The sequence below is a fragment of the Pseudophryne corroboree genome, chromosome 4 (genome assembly GCF_028390025.1).
Source record: "Pseudophryne corroboree isolate aPseCor3 chromosome 4, aPseCor3.hap2, whole genome shotgun sequence".
NCBI classification, from domain to species: Eukaryota; Metazoa; Chordata; class Amphibia; order Anura; family Myobatrachidae; genus Pseudophryne; species Pseudophryne corroboree.
Genome location: NC_086447.1, coordinates 849,555,298 through 849,574,080, shown reverse-complemented (window position 1 = coordinate 849,574,080; position 18,783 = coordinate 849,555,298). Strand labels below are relative to the sequence as shown.

Sequence of the window (18,783 nt, the reverse complement as noted above, 5' to 3'; positions counted from 1 at the left end):
AAATTCATTCTGCACAAGTGCACAATGGACTTCCTCCTGCTGTTGCGACCCCCTGGAAGTGTTGTCGCAGTCCGTGACCACCGACACCACTTCCGAAACCACGCACCAGAAAGCATTGCGAGCAGCAATACGGGGCCCATGTGCCGGAACTAAATGTGAGAAGGAGAACATAGTTCCCCACAGAGCACGAATATGCTGATCTCTGGATGTGCAGAGATCAGCTGCAACAGGGGGTCCACACATGGGGAGGGGCTACTTAACTGAGGCTCACTGACACTGGTGGTGAGGGTGGGGGCTCTGTTACCACAAGGGGGTGTGGGGATTGACAATTCAGTGGACCTTATGCCACAAACGACAATTCCAGCAAGGATTTGGGGTACAAATGTTGTCCGTTAAGTTGCTAAGGACAGTATATCCAAAGTCACTTACTAGAGACAGAGTATCGGAGTGTATCCAGCTCTGGGAATGCCGTCCTCTGTGACTGTACATTTAGAGACCACCGTACATAGAACTACTTGCTCAAGACTTCGAGCATATCTAGTACTTACCTTTTTTGTAGATTCTTCATCTAAGGTAGGACCAGCAATACTAAGTCTTCTAGCTGTGCCCATCTACCACCAATGTGGCATCTTGGCAATATTACAGTGCCTACTACTGGTTTCACAGGTTTTGGATACCTGCGCTCACCCTCTATTTGGTGTTTGTATGTGAGAAATGATGTCTCTCTATGATCTGTAAATACCTTTATAAATCACAATGCTTAGTATAACAGATGGTACAATAATTCATATATAATCGATGATACTATGATTACACATAAATGCCCTTATTTGCAATAGTAACATGCATATTGTGTGAACATCCAATGTATAGGGAAAATAAACACAAGATGAAATAAAATATGGTATTGCCGTGAGATGAATATCCTAAAGAAAAGTCTTGTGAGAAAAGGAGTATCTTTGTTCCAGATATATAAGAGTCGGTCTTTATCTGAAGGGATTTCCTTTCCCCTCAGTGTGAGTCTAAGCAGTGTGCCCAGAGGCGGTTCTTTGTCAATAATTGATCGTAGGTGGAGGTCGTGTTCTGGGAGGCCAGCGTCCCGGCCTGCCAGGTGCAACTTACCCTCACGATGTGATGTTTAGTTCTCTTTGTTCACTCTGTGGTGAGTGATGATGTGGCCGCTTGCGCTGTTTCCGTCCCCGGTGGTGCTCCTCAGCAGACAGAGCTGGAAGCCTTCCTGGCTCTGCTGCTAGGCTGCCGGGTCCCACCGAAAGCCGCATTGAACAACCGGAAGTTGCGTTGCAGCAACGCTCCGCTTCTTCCTATGTCCTGTGCGGTCTCGACGGCCGCTCCACTCGCCGGCCGGCGAGGAGTCTTGTGGATGTAGTTTGCGGTGATGTGCTGGCAGGCTTGAGGTGTTTGCATGGATCCATGCTTCCGGCAGCTCACCATAGAGAGGGACTTACACAATGAAAAGGGACTTCTAGTTTCTTTAGTTGGTTTTCTTCTTCATACTAAATTCACACACTGCAGTCTACAGCAACATGCCCTTATGTTACAGTGGACTGGACTGAAGTACTCAGATTTATAAAACATTTCCAGAATAGAAGAAACATTAATTCACATAAGTGAAATAATAAGATTTTACTTACCGGTAAATCTATTTCTCGTAGTCCGTAGTGGATGCTGGGGACTCCGTAAGGACCATGGGGAATAGACGGGCTCCGCAGGAGACTGGGCACTCTAAGAAAGATTTAGTACTACTGGTGTGCACTGGCTCCTCCCTCTATGCCCCTCCTCCAGACCTCAGTTAAGGAAACTGTGCCCGGAAGAGCGGACATTACAAGGAAAGGATTTTGGAATCCAGGGTAAGACTCATACCAGCCACACCAATCACACCGTATAACTTGTGATAAACTTACCCAGTTAACAGTATGAACAAACAACAGAGCATCAACCAATGGATGCCAACATAACCCTTTATTAAGCAATAACTATATACACGTATTGCAGAAAGTCCGCACTTGGGACGCCCAGCATCCATTACGGACTACGAGAAATAGATTTACCGGTGAGTAAATTCTTACTAACGTCCTAGTGGATGCTGGGGACTCCGTAAGGACCATGGGGATTATACCAAAGCACCCAAACGGGCGGGAGAGTGCGGATGACTCTGCAGCACCGAATGAGCAAACACAAGGTCCTCCTCAGCCAGGGAATCAAACTTGTAGAATTTTGCAAATGTGTTTGAACCCGACCAAGTAGCAGCTCGGCAAAGCTGTAATGCCGAGACCCCTCGGGCAGCCGCCCAAGAAGAGCCCACCTTCCTTGTGAAATGGGCTTTCACTGATTTTGGATGCGGCAAACCAGCCGCAGAATGAGCCTGCTGAATCGTGTTACAGATCCAGCGAGCAATAGTTTGCTTTGAAGCAGGAGCACCCAGCTTGTTAGATGCATACAGGATAAACAGCGAGTCAGTCTTCCCGACTCCAGCCGTTCTGGTTACATAAACCTTCAAAGCCCTGACTACGTCCAGCAACTTGGAGTCCTCCAAGTCACGAGTAGCCGCAGGCACCACAATAGGTTGGTTCAAATGAAAAGACACCACCTTTGGCAGAAATTGCGGACGAGTCCGCAATTCTGCCCTGTCCATATGGAAAACCAGATAGGGGCTTTTACATGACAAAGCCGCCAATTCTGACACCCGCCTAGCCGAAGCTAAGGCCAACAGCATGACCACTTTCCATGTGAGATACTTTAGGCTCCACGGTCTTAAGTGGCTCAAACCAGTGGGATTTCAGGAAACCCACCACCACGTTAAGATCCCAGGGTGCCACTGGTGGCACAAAAGGGGGCTGAATATGCAGCACTCCCTTAACAAACGTCTGAACCTCAGGAAGTGAAGCCAGTTCTTTTTGAAAGAAAATGGATAGGGCCGAAATCTGGACCTTTATGGACCCTAATTTTAGGCCCATAGTCAGTCCTGACTGTAGGAAGTGCAGGAATCGGCCCAGCTGGAATTCCTCTGTAGGGGCCTTCCTGGCCTCACACCAACAACATTTTCGCCATATACGGTGATAATGCTTTGCTGTCACGTCCTTCCTAGCCTTTATCAGCGTAGGAATAACTTCATCCGGAATGCCTTTTTCCGCTAGGATCCGGCGTTCAACCGCCATGCCGTCAAACGCAGCAAGTCTTGGAACAGACAGGGCCCTTGTTGCAACAGGTCCTGTCTGAGAGGCAGAGGCCATGGGTCCTCTGTGAGCATTTCTTGCAGTTCCGGGTACCAAGTCCTTCTTGGCCAATCCGGAACAATGAGTATTGTTCTCACTCCTCTTTTTCTTACGATTCTCAGCACCTTGGGTATGAGAGGAAGAGGAGGAAACACATAGACCGACTGGAACACCCACGGTGTTACTAGTGCGTCCACAGCTATAGCCTGAGGGTCCCTTGACCTGGCGCAATACCTTTTTAGCTTTTTGTTGAGGCGGGACGCCATCATGTCCACCTGTGGCAGTTCCCATCGATTTGCAATCTGCGTGAAGACTTCCTGATGAAGTCCCCACTCTCCCGGGTGGAGGTCGTGTCTGCTGAGGAAGTCTGCTTCCCAGTTGTCCACTCCCGGAATGAACACTGCTGACAGTGATTGCACGTGATTCTCCGCCCACCGAAGAATCCTGGTGGCTTCCGCCATTGCCACCCTGCTTCTTGTGCCGCCCTGGCGGTTTACATGGGCCACTGCAGTGATGTTGTCTGACTGAATCAGCACTGTTTGGTTTCGAAGCAGAGGCTCCGCTTAACTCAGGGCGTTGTATATGGCCCTTAGTTCCAGGATATTGATGTGCAGACAAGCCTCCTGACTTGACCACAGCCCTTGGAAGTTTCTTCCCCGAGTGACTGCCCCCCATCCTCGGAGGCTTGCATCCGTGGTCACCAGGACCCAGTCCTGTATGCCGAACCCGCGGCCCCCGAGAAGGTGAGCACTCTGTAGCCACCACAGAAGAGACACCCTGGCTCTGGGGGACAGGGTGAGCAGCCGATGCATCTGAAGATGCGATCCGGACCACTTGTCCAACAGATCCCACTGAAAGATCCTTGCATGGAACCTGCCGAAGGGAATGGCTTCGTATGACGCCACCATCTTTCCCAGGACTCGCGTGCAGTGATGCACCGACACCTGTTTTGGTTTTAGGAGGTCTCTGACCAGAGTCACGAGCTCCTGAGCCTTCTCCGCCGGGAGAAACACCTTCTTCTGGTCTGTGTCCAGAATCATGCCCAGGAAGGGCAGACGCGTCTTAGGAATCAGCTGCGACTTTGGAATATTCAGAATCCAGCCGTGCTGTTGCAACACTTCCTGAGAGTGTGCTACGCTGATCAGCAACTGCTCCCTGGACCTCGCCTTTATGAGGAGATCGTCCAAGTATGGGATAATTGTAACTCCTTGCTTTCGAAGGAGCACCATCATCTCCGCCATTACCTTGGTAAAAATCCTCGGTGCCGTGGACAGGCCAAACGGCAACGTCTGGAATTGGTAATGACAGTCCTGTACCACAAACCTGAGGTACTCCTGATGAGGTGGATAAATGGGGACATGCAAGTAAGCATCCTTGATGTCCAGAGACACCATAAAATCCCCCTCTTCCAGGCTTGCAATGACCGCTCTGAGCGATTCCATTTTGAACTTGAACTTCTTCAGATAAATGTTCAGGGATTTTAAATTCAAAATGGGTCTGACCGAACCGTCCGGTTTCGGTACCACAAACATAGTGGAATAGTAACCCCTTCCCTGTTGAAGGAGGGGAACCTTTACCACCACCTGTTGGAGATATAACTTGCGAATCGCCGCTAACACTACCTCCCTTTCCATGGGGGAAGCTGGCAAGGCCGATTTTAGGTAACGGTGAGGTGGCGTCACCTCGAATTCCAGCTTGTATCCCTGATACACAATTTGTATAGCCCAAGGATCCACCCATGAGCGAACCCACTGATGGCTGACATTTCGGAGACGCGCCCCCACCGCTCCTGGCTCCGCCTGTGGAGCCCCAGCGTCATGCGGTGGATTTCGTGGAAGCCGGGGAGGACTTTTGTTCCTGGGAACTAGCTGCATGGTGCAGCTTCTGTCCTCTACCCCTGCCTCTGGCAAGAAAGGATGCACCTCTGACTTTCTTGCTTCTTTGTGAACGAAAGGACTGCATTTGGTAATACGGTGCTTTCTTTGGCTGTGAGGGAAAATATGGTAAAAATTTGACTTCCCAGCCGTAGCTGTGGAAACTAGGTCCGAGAGACCGTCCCCAAACAATTCCTCACCCTTGTAAGGTAAAACATCCATGTGTTTTTTTAGAGTCGGCATCACCTTTCCATTGCAGAGTCCAAAGGACCCTTCTGGCAGAAGTCGACATTGCGTTTATTCTAGAGCCCAGCAGGCAATCCCTCATATATAGGACAGCGTCTTTGATATGTCCTAGGGTCAGTAAAACAGTCTCCCTGTCCAGTGTATCTATCTCCTCAGACAGAGTATCTGTCCATGCTGCTACAGCACTACACATCCAGGCCGAAGCAATTGCTGGCCTCAGTACAGTACCAGAATGTGTATAAACAGACTTCAGGATACCTTCCTGCTTTCTATCCGCAGGATCCTTTAGGGCGGCCGTATCCTGTGACGGCAGGGCCACCTTCTTAGATAAGCGTGTCAACGCTTTGTCTACCCTAGGGGAGGATTCCCAGCGTAACCTGTCCGATGGCGGGAAAGGATACGCCATAAGTAATCTTTTGGAAATCAGTACTTTCCTATCAGGGGAATCCCACGCTTTTTCACATAATTCGTTTAATTCATGTGAAGGGGGAAAAGTCACTTCTTGCTTTTTCTCCCCAAACATATAAACCCTCTTGTCAGGGACAGGGTTTTCCTCCGATAGGTGCAATACATCCTTCATTGCTATAATCATGTAGCGGATGGCTTTAGTCATTTTAGGCTGCAACTTTGCATCATCGCCATCGACACTGGAGTCAGAATCCGTGTCGATATCTGTGTCAACAATCTGGGATAGTGGGCGCTTTTGAGACCCTGACGGCCTTTGAGCTGTAGGATCAGACATGGGTTGAGACCCTGACTGTCCTAATGTGTCAGCTTTATCCAACCTCTTATGCAAGGAGTTCACGTTATCATTTAACACCTTCCACATTTCCATCCAATCAGGTGTCGGCACCGTCGGCGGCGACACCACATTCATTTGCACCTGTTCTGCCTCCACGTATCCTTCCTCGTCAAACATGTCGACAAACGTACCGACACACCGCACACACACAGGGGATGCTCTAAATGAGGACAGGACCCCCACAAGGTCTTTTGGGGAGACAGAGAGAGAGTATGCCAGCACACACCCCAGCGCTATATAACCCAGGGATTACACAGTAACTTAGTGTTTACCCAGTAGCTGCTGTATAATGATAAATGCGCCTAAATTTATGTGCCCCCCCTCTCTTTTATACCCTTTTTCTACCTTGAGACTGCAGGTGAGAGCCTGGGGAGCTGCCTCTCAGCGGAGCTGTAGAGAGAAAATGGCGCTGGTGAGTGCTGAGGAAGAAGGCCCCGCCCCCTCAGCGGCGGGCTTCTGTCCCGCTTCTGTGTAAAAATAATGGCGGGGGCTCGTACATATATACAGTGCCCAGCTGTATATATGTGCCTTTTTGCCAAGAGGTATCATAATTGCTGCCCAGGGCGCCCCCTTCCTGCGCCCTGCACCCTACAGTGACCGGAGTGTGCGGGTAAGTGTGGGAGCAATGGCGCACAGCTGCAGTGCTGTGCGCTACCTCATGTGAAGACAGGAGTCTTCAGCCGCCGATTTCGATGTCTTCTTGCTTCTGCCGGCTTCTGTCTTCTGGCTCTGCGAGGGGGACGGCAGCGCGGCTCCGGGAACGGACGACCAAGGTTAAGATCTTGTGTTCGAACCCTCTGGAGCTAATGGTGTCCAGTAGCCTAAGAAGCGCAACCTAGCCGCAGTTAGCAGGTTTGCTTCTCTCCCCTCAGTCCCACGTAGCAGAGAGTCTGTTGCCAGCAGAAGCTCTCTGAAAATAAAAAACCTAACTAAAATACTTTATTAGCAAGCTCAGGAGAGCTCACTAAAAGCACCCAGCTCTGGCCGGGCACAGATTCTAACTGAGGTCTGGAGGAGGGGCATAGAGGGAGGAGCCAGTGCACACCAGTAGTACTAAATCTTTCTTAGAGTGCCCAGTCTCCTGCGGAGCCTGTCTATTCCCCATGGTCCTTACAGAGTCCCCAGCATCCACTAGGACGTTAGAGAAAACTATGTACCAATAGCTCCCACATGTCCTGGTATTTGTGCAACACCTTCAGACATAAAACAAAAGTAGACGTTTCTGGATGCACAGCATCAGGGTTTCGAAACATCTAGTGGAGTTGGGGTGTGCTTGGGGTAGGGGGGGGGGGGGTTTCACTTATTTTGTCCCAATTCTGCATTTGTGACTGTTTGGAGGGTATGCTGTACAACCTGCATGCAGCCACAGAACGTGGTGGTTGCACTTGAGAATCCTACAAAGCGCAGCCTAATATAGAGCAGCTATGACTTGTTTTTTGCTCCTCCACTGGCGATCTCCAACAGCAACTAATGAAAACTTAAAACCCATGAGGTCGGCACTGGATGCTTTTATCAATGTTCCCAATTGGGAACCGGTCTAATGGAGACAGCAAAGCAGGACGGTCTGATCTTATGGTCCTCTGAATTGTAGTTTTATCATACAGGCCTCTATTACACACTTATTCATTTTATAAGCTGTGCCTATCGACCTGCAGCTATTACTATTAAGGATGTATAACATTGATGATCAGGGGGTATACGTGCCTGCTCTCCCGGAACTTTCCAGGAGACTCCTGACCTTGGGGTCGAGTCTCACGGCTCCCGAAAAATGGGAAACTCTTGCAACCCACCGACCATGACCAATTGCCAGGTAAAGGCGGAAGGGGTCATGATGATGTGATAATTCAATATGAATCGCTTCATTGCAGTGCCACAGTGCCGGCCACCTGGAACACCCTTCTCTACGGACGAGAGGGATTTGCCAAAGTAAGTATACCTGAGGAAGGCGGCACATATGGCAACTGGGAGCAAGCTTGTCTATTTACCATCCGGCAAGTTTTGCATGAGACCAATGCCCCAGGTGATAGAAAAGCATGTAAGGAAAACAAAATAACACAATGAGAGCTGATAAAAGATGAGCCGGGGGATGCCGAAAACATTGCTTTCTGGCCAGTGATTCACAGCCATACCAATGCACAAAGAGATCATAAACAGACACTGCATGTATTACTGCCATGTCCGTGTTACATGCAGCTAACAGTAACCACGTGCAAGAAACGGATGTGAGCGTGAGTCATACATAGCAGAGTACACGTGTCGCAGAAGACTTGCCCAGAGGAGGCCCATTCCTAACAATTAGCAATCACGCTTTGTGCCTGTATCAGCGGGTCTTTATTTCATCCCCTCAGAGAAATCACGGTAACTGCAGGCTACATGTTAATTTCTAATAGAACCAGTGCAACAACAACAAAAAAAAATTTTTTATTCACTTACTTAGGAAACCAATTAAGACCAAGGTGTTCCGTCTTAGAATATAATATTCTCTCCAGCATTTCATACAATGGTCTCCAGGGTAACTGCAAGTCTTCTCGTGAAAGGAGCTCTTTCTTTCTGCAATCGGTCAAGGAAAAGCATATGGCATGAAACGGATATTACATTTATAAAAACTTGTTTGATATTTGCTTTACCAGAAAAGCTATGCACACATAAGTAGTCAAACACCACGGTACCAAAACATCTTAAAAGGTGCTTTCCACTTTAGAGTTTCACCAGATTCTCCAGCTTCCATATAAGAGGATTTTGATGGAGGTTTCTTCATGGAACCCCCACCCGGTATTTACCATGCTTAAGAGGGTTCCAGCTCTGATGTGCACAGGTACTGGAAAAGGGGTGTAAGCGCTCCCCTCCCCACCACCACCTACTACATATACTGAAACCCACCCCCAGGACACAGACTATTAAACCACATACCCTTCCCCTGGACAAGGGGGGTAATTCAGAGTTGATCGCAGCAGCAAATGTTAGCAGTTGGGCAAAACCATGGGCACTGCAGGGAGGCAGATATAACATGTGCAGAGAGAGTTAGATTTGGGTGGGTTATTTTGTTTCTGTGCAGGGTAAATACTGGCTGCTTTATTTTTACACTGCAATTTAGATTTCAGTTTGAATACACCCCACCCAAATCTAACTCTCTCTGCACATGTTATATCTGTCGCCCCTGCAGTGCGCATGGCATTGCCCAACTGCTAACAAATTTGCTGCTAGAATCAACTCTGAATTACCCCCAAAGACTACTGTACTGGGCAGCAATGCTGTCTCCTCCCAACATTTCAGCCGGCTCACAGGGAAAAGACAGCCTCCTGTTGAATCCAAGATGGCCAATGTGAAACTGCTCTATTCAGATACAGCGCTTTCATATCGGCCATCTTGGATTCAAAACAGGCTGCCTCTTCCTTTTGAGCCGGCTGAGACACACCCCTACATAGCAGACACACCCCTACATAGCAGAGATCTCTGCCAACTATCTTCGATCTTACTTGGGCCTCTATGCAATAAGAGGATACCCCAGAGGGGCCAAAGGTGAAACTACTGGCTGGAGGAGCGCCTGCTCATAGGGAAGGTAAGGTGTTGCCAAAATAAAACTTAATACTCATATGAATATGCTGCATCTGTCTTACTTTTATCAAGTTTAATCTACCAACTACCTTAAAAAAAACAATACTTTGTACTTAACTAGACATTGCATTTAGAAAAAACCTTCTTGTCCCAGCTTCTATAAAACTGTAAAGCAACATAAATTGCATAGATCAAACTGAGAGGACCGTATAGAACAGTGCTCCTGGTTTGCGGACAAAGTCAGGGTTGAAAAACAGAACAAAGAAAAGATGCAATAAATGTCTAACTTACTTCAAAAGGCTTATTAACAAACGTGCAAACCCTTGCATCATGCTGATTTCCAACTTAGGAATAGTCACCAACTCATACAGTAACTTCACGAAGAGGACATGGTCTTCTTTACTGAACTTTCTGCCGAAGAGCCGTATATACCTACAGACACAAACCACACAAGAACATGAAACACAAATATATAGGATATGTATCACAAATTTATTTTCACTGCTAGGAGAATGAATGCGTGCAATACAGATAACATGGAAGGTGGGGGGAATTTATAGTACACTGCATAGTCAGGTCAAGATGACGTGGCTAATGCCTTGCTGTAATCTAGATTAAAGATCCAGCAGCAGAAATATATATGTAGGATAAAATCATATAAATACAAATATAATGGTAGAAATACAGCAGGAAAAAAAAAAAAAAAAAGTAGGTGTCCGTTTTAAAGCTTCAATGACACAGTGGTGTAGAGCAGGGTTCCCAGGCTGTGGGATCCATCACACAAATTGAAGGAGTAAGTAATTTAGTCTGTTAGCTTGGGTTGCCCACCTCCTATTAACATATTTGCTGGTTGTACATGACCTCTGTAACTTGTGCTAAATTAACTGCTTCACCTTGTTGCTTTCTTTCTGTCTTTCTCATAATAATAATAATAATAATAATAATAATAATAATAAGGCAGAGTGATTTATGGTTTTACTCCGGGACATGACAGAGCAAAGGATGATAACTAAGTCATAATTTATAAAGCAATGTTAAATGTATAATGACCATTAAAAAAGCACAAAAAGGTAGCAGGAAAGACCAAACACAAATCGCTTTACAACAAAAATAGGGAAAGGGAATACAGTATTAGGGTGGCCAATCCCGGGCCATTTTTTTCAATCCAGGGTATCAGAATTGTAAAATGGTCAATCCCGGTACCATGGTTCCTGAAAGGGTGGGTAACTTCCTCCGGTTCAGTGAGGTCCGTGCGGCATGAGGTGGGCGGCTGGCTGCGCAGCGTGACCACTGACTTACCGTCACGCTGCGCAGGGTGAGCCGGGAGGAAAGACCTTCCCGGTATTTAAAAAACAAAGACCCGCCTGATCCGTAAAGCCCCGGGATTGGAGCTTCCAAACCTGGGATTGAATCCAGGCTGATTTTTGGCCTAAATCCCAGGATCCCGATCCCAGGATTGGCCACCCCATACAGTATACAAGGCAATAAACAAACCAGACTGAAAGAAATGTAAAGCCTAAAATAATACAATGCGTTCAAAACACAAACAAATTTATTGCACATATATAAAACATAAAAACAACAAAAAATGGGTATTTGACACAAAAATGTATCCACTTTAGAAAGGTGAATGGTAAACACGCCAGGTTCCGACAAATGTGCGGCTGCACACGATCGTGTAATAGTGGGAGGAAGAACATTGCACATTGTACTGTGGCTCGCATCTAGGAGTGTGAGCAGAAAAGTTATCCTGCCAAAGGTCCGTCATCTATAGACTGTCCACTTAATGCAAGGACCAATGATGCCTCACCTAAGCCCAGACCATCGTTTAACAAAGGTATAATGCAACTTAAAAACATATTAGTTGGCTCTTTTGTTCTGTACAAAGGATTTTTGAGGTTATACAAGATCTTCCAGTGGCAGGATTATACCACTTATTCTTTACACAGTAGTGGACATATAAAAAAAAAGAAGAAAAAATTCACACTTGACAATACAAAACATAAATCTATTACAAAAGGATTAGTGTAATTACAGCATTTTTCTAGACTCCCTGTTGCTTACCAAGCTGTACATTGTACAGGGAAAAAAAGATCCACTATACGTTTTCTACTCCTGACATATACATCATGATGGTACCAATACTGATAATTCTGAGTAACACGTTTCAATTTAGCATTATAATGAATTTCCTTTTAATTACAAGAAGAATATAAAAAAACACTCAAGAAAAAAACCAAAGCGCTGAGATTACCATACAATAAACGTCACGATTCTGTGAGCGAAGTTACAGTGAAATGTCTGCCAGAACAAATAATGTCAAATACAGCGACAATTATCACAGAACAAGTTATCATGTATGATGAGCAAGTAGGGCACGACAGGAGCAAACTCTAGAAAACACAAGAGATCCTCAGGCCGTTCAGATCATTTATGATCAGATGAGCAAGTGGGACACATACCAGGAGCAAGTTTAGGGAAACCTAGGTGTCTATGGTACTGTAGCATACAACCAGTGATGCAATTATCCCACCTGTTCCAGGTGGATAAAGGAAGACAACAGAATTCCAATCCCCTCTAGATCGTCAACACTGGCCATCATTTGAAGATAGAGAAGTTTCATTACGAAACCATTCAATTTTATAAACAAATATTTCTCTGTACACAGTACTTTAATCTTTAGTGCCCACTGGAGAATGTGTGTCTGAAACTATCATTTGATCTTACACCGACAAGTTATATCACAATTATTCAGTAAGGGTTAAAAGGGTTAATAACTTCCATCTATTTATCGCATACTGACCCAATAGTGTAGGTGACAGGCGGTACGGTTGTCAGAATTGTCCAATCCTGTTTAATATGCACTAATCCGATAAAGTCTAATAATTTATCATTTAGCATGGTGCAAAAACATATGAGGTTATGAAATATTCTCTGACTCAGTTACCACTGTGCGAAGCTTACTTGTGTACGGTCACGTTGCAATATCAGCTATCTGTGATTGGTTTACAGTTCGCAGTACTGAAACAAATGCCTCTATTTTTTTATTTTTTTTATTTTTTTTTAACTACTTTCATTTTCAGAAGATACACATAAGGACACATTCAGTTAACCACAGTAATAGTTTTGTTTACCGCATCTTGAATTAGTGAGTCTATCACACAATATTTTTACTTAGTGCGACTACGTGTACACACACTTAACGCTCAGTCCAATTGTATAAAGTGATTGCCGCATTAAGGGGTACATTTACTAAGCAGTGATAAGAGCGGAGAAGTGAGCCAGTGGAGAAGTTGCACATGGCAACCAATAAGCACTGAAGTAACATCTATAATTTGCATACTATAAAATGATACAGAGCTGCCGATTGGTTGATGGGGAAATTTCTCCACTGGCTCACTTCTCCGTTCTTATCACTGCTTAGTAAATGTTCCCCTAAGTGTTGGGAAAAATGGGGAAAGCGGCCTATACCTCAAAAAAGTGCAAACTAAATTGAATAAGAATAAAATAAGATTTTACTCACCGGTAAATCTATTTCTCATAGTCCGTAGTGAATGCTGGGGACTCCGTAAGGACCATGGGGAATAGCGGGCTCCGCAGGAGACTGGGCACTCTAAAGAAAGATTTAGTACTATCTGGTGTGCACTGGCTCCTCCCTCTATGCCCGCATAGAGTCCGCAATTCTGCCCTGTCCATATGAAAAACCAGATAAGGGCTTTTGCATGACAAAGCCGCCAATTCTGACACACGCCTAGCCGAAGCTAAGGCTAATAGCATGACCACCTTCCACGTGAGATACTTTAGCTCCACGGTCTTAAGTGGTTCAAACCAGTGGGATTTAAGGAAACCCAACACCACGTTGAGATCCCAAGGTGCCACTGGTGGCACAAAAGGGGGCTGAATATGCAGCACTCCCTTAACAAACGTCTGAACTTCAGGAAGAGACGCCAGTTCCTTTTGAAAGAAAATGGATAGGGCCGAAATCTGGACCTTTATGGATCCCAACTTCAAGCCCATAGTCACTCCAGACTGTAGAAAGTGCAGAAATCTGCCCAGTTGGAATTCCTCTGTAGGGGCCTTCCTGGCCTCACACCAAGCAACATATTTTCGCCATATGCGGTGATAATGCTTTGCTGTCACGTCCTTCCTAGCCTTTATCAGCGTAGGAATAACCTCCTCCGGAATGCCTTTTTCCGCTAGGATCCGGCGTTCAACCGCCATGCCGTCAAACGCAGCCGCGGTAAGTCTTGGAACAGGCAGGGCCCCTGTTGCAACAGGTCCAGTCTGAGAGGCAAAGGCCATGGGTCCTCTGCGAGCATTTCTTGCAGTTTCGGGTACCAAGGCCTTCGTGGCCAATCTGGAACAATGAGTATTGTTCTCACTCCTTTTCTTCTTACGATTCTCAGCACCTTGGGTATGAGAGGAAGAGGAGGAAACACAGACCGACTGGAACACCCACGGTGTTACCAGGGCGTCCACAGCTATCGCCTGAGGGTCTCTTGACCTGGCGCAATGCCGTTGTAGCTTTTTGTTGAGACGGGACGCCATCATGACTACCTGTGGCAGTTCCCATCGATTTGTAATCTGAATGAAGACTTCGTGATGAAGTCCCCACTCTCCCGGGTGAAGGTCGTGCCTGCTGAGGAAGTTTGCTTCCCAGTTGTCCACCCCCGGAATGAACACTGCTGACAGTGCTTGCACGTGATTCTCCGCCCACCGAAGAATCCTGGTGGCTTCCGCCATCGCGACTCTGCTTCTTGTGCCGCCCTGGCGGTTTACATGAGCCACCGCGGTGATGTTGTCTGACTGAATCAGCACCGGTTGATTGCGAAGCAGGGGCTCCGCTTGACTCAGGGCGTTGAATATGGCCCTTAGTTCCAGGGTATTTATGTGCAGACAAGCCTCCTGACTTGACCACAACCCTTGGAAGTTTCTTCCCTGAGTGACTGCCCCCCACCCTCGGAGGCTCGCATACGTGGTCACCAGGACCCAGTCCTGTATGCCGAACCTGCGGCCCTCGAGAAGGTGAGCACTCTGTAGCCACCACAGAAGAGACACCCTGGTCCTGGGGGACAGGGTGATCAGCCGATGCATCTGAAGATGCGATCCGGACCATTTGTCCAACAGATCCCATTGAAAGATCCTCGCATGGAACCTGCCAAAGGGAATGGCCTCGTATGACGCCACCATCTTTCCCATGACTCGCGTGCAGTGATGCACAGACACCTGTTTCGGTTTTAAGAGGTCTCTGACTAGAGTCACAAGCTCTTGAGCCTTCTCCGTCGGGAGAAACACCTTCTTCTGGTGTGTCCAGAATCATGCCCAGAAAGGGCAGACGCGTCGTAGGAATCAGCTGCGACTTTGGGATATTCAGAATCCAGCCATGCTGTTGCAACACTTCCTGAGAGTGCGCTACGCTGATCTGCAACTGCTCCCTCGACCTCGCCTTTATGAGGAGATCGTCCAAGTATGGGATAACTGTGACTCCTTGCTTTCTCAGGATCACCATCATTTCTGCCATTACCTTGGTAAATATTATCGGTGCCGTGGAGAGCCCAAACGGCAACGTCTGGAATTGGTAATGACAGTCCTGTACCACAAATCTGAGGTACTCCTGATGAGGCGGATAAATGGGGACATGCAAGTAAGCATCCTTGATGTCCAGAGACACCATAAAATCCCCCTCTTCCAGGCTTGCAATGACCGCTCTGAACGATTCCATTTTGAACTTGAATCTTTTCAGATAAATGTTCAGGGACTTTAAATTTAATATAGGTCTGACCGAACCGTCCGGTTTCGGTACCACAAACATTGTGGAATAGTATCCCTTTCCCTGTTGAAGAAGGGGAACCTTTACCACCACCTGCTGGAGAAATAGCTTGTGAATTGCCGCTACCACTACTTCCCTTTCTATGGGGGAAAATGGCAGGGCCGATTTTAGGTAACGTTGAGGGGGCATCACCTCGAATTCCAGCTTGTATCCCTGAGACACAATCTGTATAGCCCAGGGATCCACCCGTGAGCGAACCCACTGGTGGCTGAAATGTCGGAGACGCGCCCCCACCGCTCCTGGCTCCACCCGTGGAGCTCCAGCGTCATGTGGTGGATTTAGTGGAAGCCGGGGAGGACTTCTGTTCCTGGGAACTAGCTGTAAGGTGCAGCTTTTTTCCTCTACCCCTGCCTCTAGCAAGAAAGGAAGCACCTCTGACCTTCTTGCTTCTTTGTGCGCGAAAGGACTGCATTTGGTAATACGGTGCTTTCTTAGGTTGTGAGGGAATATATGGCAAAAAGTTTGACTTCCCAGCAGTAGCTGTGGAAACCAGGTCCGAGAGACCGTCCCCAAACAATTCCTCACCTTTGTAAGGTAACACCTCCATGTGTTTTTTTGGAGTCTGCATCACCTGTCCACTGCCTAGTCCACAGGACCCTCCTGGCAAAAATTGACATTGCATTAATTCTAGAGCCCAGTAGGCAAATGTCCCTCTGGGCATCCCTCATATATAGGACAGTGTCTTTTATATGCCCCAGGGTCAGCATAATGGTATCCCTGTCCAAGGTATCCATTTCCTCAGACAGATTATCTGTCCACGCTGCTACAGCACTACACATCCACGCAGACGCAATTGCCGGCCTCAGTAGAGTCCCTGAATGTGTATAAACAGATTTCAGGATACTTTCCTGCTTTCTATCTGCAGGATCCTTTAGGGTGGCCGTATCCTGCGACGGCAGGGCCACCTTCTTGGATAAGCGTGTGAGAGCTTTATCTACCCTAGGGGAGGATTCCCAGCGCACCCTGTCCTCTGGCGGGAAAGGGTACGCCATAAGTAACCTTTTGGAAATCAGGACTTTCTTATCTGGGGAATCCCACGCTCTTTCACATAACTCATTTAACTCATGTGAAGGGGGAAAAGTCACCTCTTGCTTTTTCTCCCCATACATATATGTCAAGGACAGGGTTTACCTCTGATATGTGTAAAACATCCTTCATCGCTATAATCATGTAACGTATAGCTTTTGTCATTTTTGGTTGCAATTTTGCATCATCGTCATCGACACTGGAGTCAGAATCCGTGTCAACATCTGTTGTCAACCATTTTGGATAGTGGGCGCTTTTGAGACCCTGAGGGCCTCTGCGCTGTAGGATCAGGCATGGGTTGAGACCCTGACTGGCCCGAGGTATCAGCTTTATCCAACCTTTTATGTAAGGAGTTTACATTATCATTTAATTCCTTCCACAAATCCATCCAATCAGGTGTCGGCGGCGACACATCAGTCAACTGCACTTGCTCTGCCTTCACATAGCCCTCTTCGTCAAACATGTCGACACACGCGTACCGACACCACACACACAGGGGAAGCTCTAAATGAGGACAGGACCCCCACAAGGCCTTTTGGAGAGACAGAGAGAGAGTATGCCAGCACACACCCCAGCGCTATATAACCGAGGGATTACACAGTAACTTAGTGTTTACCCAGTAGCTGCTGTAATATTATTAATGCGCCTAAATTTATGTGCCCCCCCTCTCTTTTTTAGCCCTCTAACGTGATTCTGCAGGGGAGAGCCTGGGGAGCTTCCTCTCAGCGGAGCTGTGGAAGGAAAATGGCGCTGGTGAGTGCTGAGGAAGAAGGCCCCGCCCCCTCAGCGGCGGGCTTCTGTCCCGCAATTTTTTTGTAAAATAAATGGCGGGGGCTCATACATATAACAGTGTCCCACTGTCTATATGCAGCTTTCGCCAGGAGGTATCAATTGCTGCCCAGGGCGCCCTCCCCTGCGCCCTGCACCCTACAGTGACCGGAGTGTGTGGGTTAGTGTGGGCGCAATGGCGCACAGCTGCAGTGCTGTGCGCTACCTCATGTGAAGACAGGAGTCTTCTGCCGCCGATTTCGATGTCTTCTCCGCTTCTGCCGGCTTCTGGCTCTGCGAGGGGGACGGCGGCGCGGCTCCGGGAACGGATGACAAGGTCAGGTCCTGTGTTCGATCCCTCTGGAGCTAATGGTGTCCAGTAGCCTAAGAAGCGCAACCTAGCCGCAGTTAGTAGGTTTGCTTTTCTCCCCTCAGTCCCACGTAGCAGAGAGTCTGTTGCCAGCAGAAGCTCTCTGAAAATAAAAAAAACCTAACTAAAATACTTTCTTATTAGCAAGCTCAGGAGAGCTCACTAAAAGCACCCAGCTCTGTCCGGGCACAGATTCTAACTGGGGTCTGGAGGAAGGGCATAGAGGGAGGAGCCAGTGCACACCAGATAGTACTAAATCTTTCTTTAGAGTGCCCAGTCTCCTGCGGAGCCCGCTATTCCCCATGGTCCTTACGGAGTCCCCAGCATCTACTAGGACGTTAGAGAAAAGTATATTAGGGACCAAAAACAATTAATTGTGACTGCATTTGTAATAACATGATAAAATGAAGACAACAAGTGTTTCCAATAAATTAAATGCTGTAGATTAATTTGGGTACATAAAAGGACTGTCAGGTGATTTTTTTTGTGGAAAATTTAAGCCACTTTCAAAAATGTGTGTCAAACTTTAACTCCTGCCTGCAAGTCTAAAAACACCTGCCTCAATACAACACCACCATATACCTGTCAAACATAAATTAACTTATTATTCTGCATTTTGCAAATATCATCCACAAAATGACAATTTTTGGCCAAGTTAAAGACTTTTAAGTGTTTAATTTATCATAAGGTGGGGCCTAGGGGCTCTGAACCAAGTCCTGACATTTTTATTTTAAAAATAAGAATTTACTTACCGATAATTCTATTTCTCATAGTCCGTAGTGGATGCTGGGAACTCCGTAAGGACCATGGGGAATAGCGGCTCCGCAGGAGACTGGGCACAAAAGTAAAGCTTTAGGACTACCTGGTGTGCACTGGCTCCTCCCCCTATGACCCTCCTCCAAGCCTCAGTTAGGATACTGTGCCCGGACGAGCGTACACAATAAGGAAGGATTTATGAATCCCGGGTAAGACTCATACCAGCCACACCGATCACACCGTACAACCTGTGATCTGAATCCAGTTAACAGCATGATAACAGAGGAGCCTCTGGGAAGATGGCTCACAACCACAATAACCCG

The 18,783-nt window shown here is 47.2% G+C and overlaps 1 protein-coding gene across 2 annotated transcripts in view; it reads right to left on the bottom strand.

Moving 5' to 3' along the window:
• PSME4 (proteasome activator subunit 4) overlaps nt 1-18,783 on the bottom strand; it is a 294,381-nt gene that overhangs the window by 206,917 nt on the left and 68,681 nt on the right. For both annotated transcript variants that reach the window (XM_063918650.1, XM_063918651.1), the window contains exons 2-3: nt 10,002-10,142; nt 8,589-8,705 (exon numbers count right to left, since the gene is read on the bottom strand). In XM_063918650.1, the coding sequence (XP_063774720.1) occupies nt 8,589-8,705; nt 10,002-10,142 (258 nt within the window). The remainder of the gene's footprint in view (nt 1-8,588; nt 8,706-10,001; nt 10,143-18,783) is intronic.